Source organism: Corticium candelabrum, chromosome 10, assembly GCF_963422355.1.
Source record: "Corticium candelabrum chromosome 10, ooCorCand1.1, whole genome shotgun sequence".
Classification (NCBI taxonomy): domain Eukaryota; kingdom Metazoa; phylum Porifera; class Homoscleromorpha; order Homosclerophorida; family Plakinidae; genus Corticium; species Corticium candelabrum.
In genome coordinates, this window is record NC_085094.1 from 2,088,882 (window position 1) to 2,100,304 (window position 11,423).

Genomic DNA, 11,423 nt, shown 5'->3' on the forward strand with positions numbered 1-11,423 from the left:
ACAAACCTACACTTGACTTTGAAAATCACAAGTGTGGCAGCATGTATCACAGATCTCAGACTGACACAATGACCTAGATACTCAAATCAACGGTTCCAATACAATAATAATACTAATACTAATACTACTAACAACAATAATTATCGTTGCAGTTGGCATCCTCAACTGGTGTTTAAATATCTACTAGCAGCAACACTGAAAATAACTGTCCTAAATTTAGTTATTGAAAAGCAAATATTAAAATTCTGGTCTCTCAAATATAAAACACATATATTATAAAGCTGTCACGAATCCTCACCAACTCGACTAATTCTCATCTCAACGAAATGTAAGTTACATACATGGACATTCACACACCTTTATCCACACTCTCCAACATGAAGAATAACAATAATACACGATGTCCATCTAGCACTAAAACATATGCAGATCAGCAAATGATCAATGTCGTATCCTCATCATATATCGACTTACTTTCTGACGACACGGTCTACTGTCTGTAGGTTTGGAACTCGGGTCACAAGTCGTGGCGAGAGATCCATCGCGTGCAACACATTTAATGGAACGTTGACGAACTCGAGGACCACAGTTCGTCGGACACTTTGATAAACAGAAACAAGAACAGGACCGTGAACAGATGCCAAAATTACGAAACAACTTTGTATTACCTTGTCCCACTTTCCGGTCACCCACTGGCCACAACCATATTTTACAATGCACGTCCGTCGGTCACGAGGTCGTCTTCCTCGACACTCGGTGTCGGCAACTCTGTTTCCTCTGCTGTCTACACAGTAGACATCTCGCTGCCGTTCGCCTCTCCCACAATCCACACTACACTGCACACAACAATAAAACATGAGCATTCTATTCAACATTTCAACAGCATTATACATACGTCACTCCAATTTGTTTTAAGCCAATGGCTGTTAGAGCACACGGCTTGATCGATGATACACGACTGATCGCTCGCAGGTCTCTCCAAGTCACTGCATTCACTGTCATCCACACGTTCGCCTCCAGCATCAGTGCAGACCACATCCCTACTCTGTACCCCATCGCAAGAACACTAGAGTACACAAGTCGATGACCTCTAATGATCACTAAACTTCATACACGTTTTGCGTTGTCTCACCGTTTGCCAGTCACTAGCATGCCATGCGTGACAAGATGAGACTCCACACTGTTGTACCACTGATGGTTTGATCGTTTGCGAACAAGCACTCGTATGTAACACCTGGCCGGATACATCGTCGATGCAACGCACTGAGCGCCTTTGCAATCCACCACCACAACTGACAGTACACTATACGTAACAGAAGGCATTCACACTAATACCAACAAAACAAAAAGTTTTCACACACAGTACCTGACTCCATGAAAATGATTGCCATACGGGACACATTGCCCTACACGATCTTACAACACTCGGCTGTGTATTTCGATTACAACCCGCAAACGGCAATCTCTTTCCTTGTCGGTCCTGACACCAGATAAGCCTTGTTTGCACCCCTCTGACACACCGCCCGGGACACTACAACACACAAACTCAGTTTACAAAGCCTGCAACAATTTGTTTAATTAAATAATGTTACCTGTCGCCACTGACCGACTCTCCATTGACCACATTCGTTTGATGACACACACGACATGGACTGCAATGGTTTACTCAAACTTGCACACAACAATGAGTCTACATTACGATTGTTGTACATGCAGTTCACAGTTCTGGTCTTGATGCCACTTCCACATTTCTTCGAGCACTAAACATGCCATTTTGTTACACATTTCAAAGCGAACAAGTGACGAATTCTTATACCTGACTCCAGCTACTCGCTCGCCACTGTGAACAATTGTGTTCGTTGCAGCTCCTCGATGATTGTGGCTTACGAATATGTTGGCAGAAAACGGGTAAGATATCCTGGCCACCTTGACTGCGACAGACGATGCTACCACTTTGTAATCCACCCCCACAGGAATGTGAACACTACAAAAGAAGACAACGTTATTACAAAGAGTAAGTACGAGTCTAGTAGTTGTTTACTGTTGTCCAGTTTTGCACAACCCAGACGGGACAGGTGAGGTCAGAGCACGAACGAACGGAGACAGGTTTTTGACGAGGATTGCATCCTGAAACCGACACATCGCTGTCGGCACTCGTACACTTCACGGTTCTTTGCTGCATGCCGTGTCCACATCTATTCGAGCACTAAACAGACACCACGCTAACAATAACAATACACCAACATAGTTGTTCGTAGATATCCGCACTTCATTCCAATCTGATGCTTTCCATGCCGGGCAAGGATTTGTATGACACTGTATGACATCAGATGGACGAGGTTTAGAACACTTGCTGTCGGACACCCGTTTCTCTTCCGGTGTCCCAATCATTTGTACACAGAAGACGAGCCTTGTAGATATTCCTCCACCACAAGAAACCGAACAACGAGACTTAGTTCGAACAACCCAGCTGCAGAAAGACGCAACAAAGTTACATAAAAATCGTAGAGTGTACAAACCAACCAAATGACCAACCTGGTGGGACACTCGGTGTTGCACTGTCGGGAATGCTCTGTCGGCTTTCTAATGCCATTGCATAGCAAGTTGCTGACAACTTCGTTCGTCTGCGCCCCTTTGCAAGTTACTCTTCTAAACTGTACACCTAGCCAATGACCAACCATACAAATTGTACACTACAGATTTGGCAAAACATTATTACTGAATTTCTGTTTACCTTCGCACTGTTTGCTGCAAGTGGACCACTTCCTCTCGTAAACCCACACGTACTGTTGCTGCAGTGGTGCGTCTCCTTGCCAAGCACTCGTGTTGTTTTGTATTCTATAAGAAGCTTTAGGTACCGCGTATGAAAAATGAACTACAGGTGGGTTAGCTCTCAAGTTCAGCACCTACAAAGACCAGTTGTATTACAAAAGGTAACACAAAAAAGTCAACGAGAATAGTAAGTGCATGCAACATCACCTTGACCAAAAGTTGGTCGTCAAGTGGTCCTTTAGCTACTATTTGCTCCGGAGATGATGACGCTCCACTGTATTTTACAACAGTGCCCGCTGCTTGGTAAGTTCGAGCTTGTGTTACAATGTAGAAGTTGTTGAAATAGTAACTGCCTTTACTGTTTTGTAGAGCTACCACGCACACATGCAACTTACTATCAGTACATAACAATACATTTTCACGTGCTTACCGAGGTAAGTGCCGTCTCTATATGAGAAAGATGGCTGATCAACTTGGATATTGACTGCACCCTTGGGCACTTCGACAACAGTGTTAAAACCTATACAAAGCGTAATAACAGCAACTGGTTGATATCACAATATATCGCACTCACCTCGGTTTTTAGCTTTATAGGTGCCACTTACTACATCACAGCTGCTACCATCGCCACCACAAACACCACATTGATCATAATCTTTGTTTGATCCTAAGATATGATTGCATCCAGTTCTCTATATTACAAGACACTATAAATTGCTAACACAAACAAACAGTCTAACAAAAGCAGAGACACATACCACGCAAATGCCTCGAATGCAGATGCCTTTGTCCTTCTCCCCACAATGCGTGCCATCTTTTACAACCGGAGTCATTTCAACAAGGACAGATATGTCATTGTTATAACACAGCAGTCGGCATTCCTGCCCCTTTTCTAAAGCAACAGACAGACTCTACTTATACCACAATATTAGAAGCACTAAGAGAGAGCCCACGAAACCATTTCAAGTGTTTTTATAGAGATTGTGTTTACATTACTTTTTACACACTAATGTTTGGTAGTTAAACATGAGTGTTCTACATTGCAACCTGGTCCTGATAATATCTAAACATTACTGTTTTGTATTGTAACCAGGTTGTAGTAATAACCAGGTTGCAGTGATGTAGTGATTAAAAATTAGGCATGGTTGCAATATGGAACACTAGTGTTTAGATATAGGAACAGCTGATTGAAGCTTCACTCTAACCAAAACATCAACATGTCAACATAATGTAAACATCATCTTTAAACACAATTGAATAACAAAATGGCCTAAAAGGCTTCAGTTGCTTTACACAAATAGGACTGTGGTCAAATCTATTGTTAGTGGTACAGTCAATGATAACTTATAACTTGTATGTCACTACTGACTACTACAAACGGGAAGTTCACAACAAAACTAGACAGTAACAAAGTTCACAACAAAAACTAGACACAAATGAAGTTCACAACAAAAACTAGACACCTCAAGGTGATACCTGTAAATGTATGTTAAGTCTAGTAATGTTAGCATAAACTATAACTGATCTCAGATCAACATGAAACACATCTATCTACATTTCCGAAACAAGAAACCTGTATAGTGTCTCCATGCAAAGTGACCAAACACCTCCCTGTTTAATATTCTCATGGTATCTGATTGCAGTCAGGTGTCTTACTTGTTACATGTTTGGGTTTCCAAGTTGTCAGTAGTAGTCTTCCGCCAACACGTACTGCTTTGTTGTTAAATTGAGCACATTGAGCTTCTCGAAATGAGAGACTCCCTCTGGGACAAGCTTCGAGAGAACAAGATTTATACAAATGACGTTCTCCCTGACAGTACTTGCCTCCATTCCTAGGACTAAATACACATGACATATGATCATGGTGTCTTATTTGTAAACTGGTGGGTTCTCAAGGACCTGGGGTTGTCACATTTTCTGTGAGCGGATCTTACTCCACCACCACATGTGCGACTGCAGGATCCAAATTCACTCCACCCAGACCAGCTACCATTGACAGGAGGAAGTTTCTTGTTTGTCTTACTGACACACTGTCCATTCATGCACCACTACACAATATTTGACGACAATTAATAAGCCAACAAATCGTACAGGGAAGACAACCCAAACAAATCTACCTTCTCTGAACCACACGATGTGCCCTCGGCCCATTTCACTCCATACGTGATGCATCTTTGTTTTGTCGGCGTGGAACACCAAATGACACCACATGTGGTGTTTCCCTATACAAACATTCTTTACATTCCATCTCTTCCTTCTCAATCTTTACTACTCACTGAATAATGACAAGGCTTTGCACCTCGACTGTGCATGATCTCACATTGCTCCTCCCGAGTAAACACCTCGCCGGGCAGTTTTCCAGCATCCTTCTGTTGATGACCAACATGATTTGTAGAAAGTTGTGACACCTTTTTCAAGCATGATGCACTTTCGCTTCTGATAAAATTAAACATGTCAATACAAAAATGGCAACATACAGTGTACTTTCAAAAACCCACTCTAAGAAGGCTGTAAGATACTCTCGACTGCAGTCTGACCACTTTGAATGTAATCCATTTGGTTCTCCCAATTTCGCTGCCATAATATAACTATGACTGTCAGTAAGGCATCCGTTCCCATCGCCATCATGTTTCATGCCCAACCTGATACAAGCATGTTGTTGTCCTAATCTTGTACATCATCAAAATAACAATGCACTTCTTACAAATGCCCGATTTCATGTGCAAGACTGACGACTGTCTGTAATCCTGTATCCTGAACTATTGCACAATTTCTAGTTTCACTGCAAGCTCCTTGGAAGTTGGCCAAACCTGCATCAGAAATACCATACTCTTTTATAACTTGACAAATCCAAAAACTACCCAGAAGTACCTAATACATGACAATCTTGTCCATCCTGTTCACAAATGTCTTTTCTACAGAGGATGGTTAATTAAGTCATTTTCAGGATCACATTATGGCAGAAATCACCTTGTAAGGAGGACGGAAATGTGGTGATGTCCTCTAGTAGCTGTCTCCTTTGTTGCAGACATCTGCCATTTGCAGAAATTCTTCAAACTCATATGACCATTAGCAGTGACAGCCAAGTCCACCTGTCATAACACAATAACATACTCAACTATACAAACAAGTAGATCAGCTGTTGTCAATTGATCCTCTCACATCATTCTCTTCTAAAATGATGAGTTCAGACAAAGAAATGTCCACCGTGTCTACCAGTGATCCATCTTTGAAAAGAGTTGACACCTAGAACAACCAAAGTGTGAACATGCATGAAAATTTGACAATGCCCACGGGCAGAATGTCTTCATGACTAGCAATGTGCGAAGATATTCAGAACAACCCTCTCATCATGTCTACAACCTAACACTCCCACTATTCTCGACAGCCTACAGTTGCTCATGTTTCCAACTTCTTGCGCGAAACAACAATCTCCCTTCGCATATGACAAACGCCAGCAGTCCGACTCCACTGTACCAAACCAGAAGATGTGCAATCGTCCAGTTTGCCAACCAGCCGTCACCTGAACCGCTACTCGATCATGGCAGCTGCCAATTAGTCTGCATATAAAACGCCTAAAGCATGCAGATCCTCGTGTTGATAACGAAGGCCAACATCTGGACTTTTAGAGAAATTGCAACCTTTCAAGCATCTTACTACTAACAGCAGCCAACAACCACCATTGTAAGAGTCCTATTCCGCTAACTGCTATCAAAAGTGTACGCAGTAAACTCGCCAACAGGAAACAACGGCGCGCTCAGGAAACTATTAGCCGCTTCAAATTTGCAATTCATACGCTATCTATGCAAACGATACGCCAACCGATTACTTACTGTATTCATAAGCGAGAGGAGATACGATTCTGTCTTGTACCCGTAGAAGTGCAGCACGTCGTTGTCTGCAACCAATACCACTTCCACACGAACTCTCTTTCCTTCAGCAAGGTTAGTCATATCCGTTGAACTGCTACGACGTACGTCACCACCATCATCCAGGTCCACATCACCTGCAATAGCGACATTCCGTTACAATTCAGCGGCTACGGAAATATGGGTTCGGAAACATTTCAAGGTCTCGCAATTAGGATCATTATCGCCATTATCTTATCGCGCGTGCCAGTTGTTCAAACAGGTGTGCAGCAATTGCTATTTTCCACTGGATCGAGGGGCTCAAAACAGACCGTGCCCACCCAAGCGGCAGCTGCCTCTCACACGGAATAAGCAATCGTTTGCTACCTGTTGCTGTGCTCCGACGGACGCGTCGTCCAACCGCAAATGAACTGCCCAATCCGCTTCTATTCTCGTCTACCGGACGAACAACGTAACGACTCTGGTCAGAAAAAATGTAACCATAACCATTCTGAAACGGCGAGAGAAGACAATGAGCTCAAACGCTGGCCATACATTAGGCAATAAAATAATAGCCGCACACACCACAGACGCCTACGCAACGAATTTGCCATGCATCGCTATCCATCTCACCATTCCATTGCACACATCCAGAGCGGCACGTGCCTTCCTCCTTTCGTCCCAAATGGCAGTTCCGGTAAAGAGACAGGAAACTTCATCTGACAGAAGCTGACGTTTCACTCCATCAGTCGTCCGTCGTTGACTGACCAAACCGGCCGGTAATGTCATCTCATTTCGTCGTAGTTCAAGCACCAAACTGTTGTCCGTATTGTTAATCGAATACGTTAGTCTTAGCAGCCCGTTGCTACGAAATTCCGAATGGACCAAATTCAATGCCAATTCGCCCACTGTTAGGGCGTCTACAGAAAACGCACTAATTTACTCACACACCAAATACGATATACGACCAACAACGCACCAAATTTATAACCACCGACGTTAGAGAGAATAATAGCGACGAAAACCGCACTCAACTTCCACATTTTGGAGGCTCACAACTGACTACTTTCTGCCTTTGCACAGAATATGTACACTGGCGCTGCACACGCCCACAATTAAAGTGATTACATCTGTGTTAGTTTTAGCGCTATGCCGGTAATGTGGTTGTCACTATTAATTCCCACTAATCACGAAGAGAAACGACACTACCGCAAGTGTGCGGTTTCTCACCTCTAACCCCACCCACTCAGCTACTGTACAGTTGGCGGTCCGTCCTGCAAGAACACTGTAGCAAGATTGCGAAGGCGAGCGTTGCTGGAGCTCGAATACTTCGTCATACACTCAACCACAGGATCGGATCGGATCTGCTGTCTCGTCTCGGATGTTTCCAGATATTTCATCGTCAACATGGCGGACAGCACTGTTTCTTCGTTAGAACTCGCTAGGCACTGCACTATAAGTGGGATCCCGCTGTTAGAAACAACATGATGTCTGTTGAGCGGATCTAGACACAGATTACAGATGCCTCCAATAGCGAACTCGACCAGGGTTTCGTTGTCTTCCGACAGCATATCCAGAAACAGATCCAGTACGTTTAGACGTCGTAGATGCTCGTAGTTGATCGGATCGTACGCGAAATTGGCAAGATTGGCTACAATCTGTTCTCTGCAAGCCTTGCTCGACGTATCTTGGAATTCGGACACTAGAGACTGAATAAACTGGAAGCGGTCTGTTCCATTACCACCTGTCCTCCTCTTTAAACTAGCATGAGAACTAAACATCGAGAAGAAAACACAATTAACGTTTTTTCTAGCGGCCTGTCGATTGAGATTGAGCTTGTTGAAATCAATGACTCATGTTATTTCTAGCAAGGGCATGGAACGTAGCCGTAGAAAGTATTATTAGATGGGGTCTACAATTGTATTCACTGCTGTATCGTACACTGTACATGTATTCACAACTTTATTAGTATTTATTATTAATTAATTAAAAGTACGTGTACAACGTATGAGCATGATTGGGAGTGTGCGCATCCTGATCTCTGGGTACGCAAGACTAACAGCCGTTGCAGTCGTCGTTATTTTTGACGTGGCCTTGCGTTTGTGTGTTTCATGGTTGTGGAGGATGTCCTGTGCGAACGGTCCCTACAGTGTCACTCCTCTGCCACTTGTTGGAGCAGAAGTTCGTGGTATCGACCTGAAACAGAACACACCCACTAGTGTTGTGGAAAGAATAAAACAAGACGTCTATCTGCATCGACTTTTAGTCTTCAAGTATCAGGGCGTTATCTCGGGGGAGAGACAAGTTGAAATCAGCAAGTGGTTTGGTGACCTCGAATCGACGTTTTACAAGCATCCGCGCTCGCCGCACCTGGACGTATTTCGTGTCTCTAATGACGCCAGCGAGGGGTGCACTAACGTGGGTCGAACTGGGTGGCATATCGACGGCAGCTTCATGCATGAACCGTTCAGTCACTCAATATACCATATGGTGAATGTGCCCAAGAGTGGAAATACCGGTAAAATAGTCATGTTATTAGATGATTAATTGAGCAATCAAGCAATAGTATGATGTTATTATGGGGTAACAAATTGCCATAGGTTGAAAAGTGGGTGGTTGTATCAGTAGATGTGTGTGACTGCAGGAAGATATGTGGTCTTCGCATGTATAATTCAAACAAAGTGCTTTCAGCAGTTGGCAAAGGTGGTTGCATTACCAACAGTTGGCACAACATGATTATAACAATTAGACAATTTAATTCATGGACTACTCTGAAACTACTGAGGGATCTGCAATCCACTTGTAGTTCACTATATCCAGTTATATTAGGAGGTGCAGTTGACAGAATTTGGCAAATATGCAGACGACATTCCAAGCCTCTGAAGTCTGCAATAGTCTAGCAGAATGTGAAGCGAATTCACTGAAGGTGTGATGAGGTAATAGTACTGGCTTTGGTTAACTTGCAACATGATACTCATGATACTAATGCATGCGTGGACTGAGTGACCCTGTTGGTAAATTTCCGTTAAAGGTTAGGGTAACTCTAAACACAAAGGAAATTTGAGGTATTATTTACTGAATCACTTTTCAACAGATGAGATCACCACCAATTAGAATGTAGGCGTTTATGTACTCTAGGTTTTACTCCCTTGAATGAATTGGTGCAACAATTGAATCCTGAAAGACGTGCTAGATGGAATCGTCTCTGGATGGTTAGTGACAGACGAGATCTTGTAGTTCATCCTCTAATGTACCATCATCCACACACGGGGAAAGAGGTGTCTATATAAATTTTAAAGGTTTGTAAACATTGATAATCTACATGTGTCAGTAGACACTTTGTTTCCACCTGGGAATGACTCAAGCCTTTATTTGGGATAGTGGAAGCATTGTTGAGAGACTTACAGATTGGCCAGAGACAAAAGAGATATTGGCAGAGATTGATTCAGAAGTGATTCGAGACAATGGAAAGTACACCTATTCACATAAGGTGATGTTGCTGCATGTATAACAATACAGTACAGTAGGATGTCAGTTATCTGAATGCCAGTTATTTGAAAGGGTCACTTAGCACTCTCTAGAGTACATGCTGTAATTGTTACATATGCATGCACAACAAGGTGAATGCCAAGTTAGTAACATTATATGGTAAACTACTTTCTCATTATTACCTAGAGAGTGCAGTCAAGTTTGTGTGTTTGTGCAATTGTTGTTCAGTATACATGGATTCAGTTTAAGTGAGTGTGGATGGGCAGCTATCCAAAGTATGCAGAGTTATGAACAGGGTCGGGTTCTAATCTGTTGGGATACTGACATCCTACTGTATGTTGATATTGCATACTAATATGTAATGTAATGTTAGTGGGAAGAGGGTGATTTCATAATCTCCGATAATCTTGCTGTTGGTCATGAAGCTTCACAAGAAACACAATATCCAGTTGAAGATGTTGGTCTTCGAGTACTTCATAGGACGACAATCAAGGGAACTAGTAAACCTCAGAAGAGACTCCTTGAATCATAAATTTTCTGCATATGTATGGAGACATGTGAATTAATTAAGAATTTTTAGAATGGAGTACTTACTGTGTTTTATACCTGTTTGTACATATTGTGGCAATGTACTGTGTACTGCTCTGTCACTTTGGGTGGTGTTTGTGAAATGTACACATGTTCGCATGTGAGTCGTATGGTGAAGTCGAACAGACAAAACATTGATGCCAATGTGTGCTTACTTACGAGTGTGCATGTGTCAATGTGTGTGTGTGTGTGTGTGTGTGTGTGTGTGTGTGTGTGTGTGTGTGTGTGTGTGTGTGTGTGTGTGTGTGTGTGTGTGTGTGTGTGTGTGTGTGTGTTAATTGTGAAACAACAGGCTGAACACTCAAGTCTAACTGTCTGGTTACGCTGTGGCCACTACAATTACCACTACTTTTACCTTTAGTAGCTGCCTACTTATGCTGAACGTAATTACAAAGTGGATGACACATGTTATATATGTAAGTAGTTGCATACAGGGTGAAGTCACAAACCCTCTTCTAATTACATTACATATATAACTATACACTATTAATGTTCATTTTATATCAGACATACACATTGGTAGACACGCATGCATATAACTGGGTTTGAGTACTACCCTAGTGGGGCACTAATCGACCATGGGGCATTATTATTCTGTATGGTCACCTTGAGGTATTATTTGAGAATGGGGCACAATTTGAGCATGGCGCATTATTCATGGAAATACAACATGTGTAATTACATTTTAAGAAATGTAATTGAGAACACACATCAAGGAATTCCTAG

At 42.5% G+C, this 11,423-nt stretch overlaps 3 protein-coding genes across 3 annotated transcripts; 1 reads left to right on the forward strand and 2 right to left on the reverse strand.

Moving 5' to 3' along the window:
* Positions 1 to 7,729, reverse strand: LOC134185588 (A disintegrin and metalloproteinase with thrombospondin motifs 1-like). Its single transcript, XM_062653410.1, has 29 exons — positions 7,600 to 7,729; positions 7,254 to 7,540; positions 7,008 to 7,131; positions 6,606 to 6,778; positions 5,935 to 6,018; positions 5,743 to 5,864; positions 5,644 to 5,687; positions 5,477 to 5,582; positions 5,271 to 5,414; positions 5,049 to 5,208; positions 4,890 to 4,994; positions 4,672 to 4,820; positions 4,429 to 4,610; positions 3,531 to 3,664; positions 3,347 to 3,464; positions 3,203 to 3,292; positions 2,980 to 3,143; positions 2,735 to 2,906; positions 2,536 to 2,662; positions 2,269 to 2,470; positions 2,042 to 2,206; positions 1,817 to 1,984; positions 1,593 to 1,760; positions 1,367 to 1,531; positions 1,133 to 1,303; positions 896 to 1,066; positions 669 to 836; positions 475 to 600; positions 1 to 414 (listed from the first exon to the last, which is right to left on the reverse strand). Exons 1-29 carry the CDS (start codon positions 7,661 to 7,663, stop codon positions 409 to 411), a joined length of 4,059 nt encoding a protein of 1,352 aa, XP_062509394.1. The 5' UTR covers positions 7,664 to 7,729; the 3' UTR covers positions 1 to 408.
* A 138-nt stretch (positions 7,730 to 7,867) lies between these two features.
* Positions 7,868 to 8,664, reverse strand: LOC134185589 (armadillo repeat-containing protein 7-like). The gene has a single exon (XM_062653411.1). It carries the CDS (start codon positions 8,399 to 8,401, stop codon positions 7,871 to 7,873), a length of 531 nt encoding a protein of 176 aa, XP_062509395.1. The 5' UTR covers positions 8,402 to 8,664; the 3' UTR covers positions 7,868 to 7,870.
* A 20-nt stretch (positions 8,665 to 8,684) lies between these two features.
* Positions 8,685 to 10,835, forward strand: LOC134185590 (alkylsulfatase-like). Its single transcript, XM_062653413.1, has 4 exons — positions 8,685 to 9,138; positions 9,759 to 9,898; positions 9,955 to 10,110; positions 10,483 to 10,835. The coding sequence occupies exons 1-4, from the start codon at positions 8,745 to 8,747 to the stop codon at positions 10,639 to 10,641; spliced, it is 849 nt and encodes a 282-aa protein (XP_062509397.1). The 5' UTR covers positions 8,685 to 8,744; the 3' UTR covers positions 10,642 to 10,835.
* Positions 10,836 to 11,423: the final 588 nt, after the last annotated feature.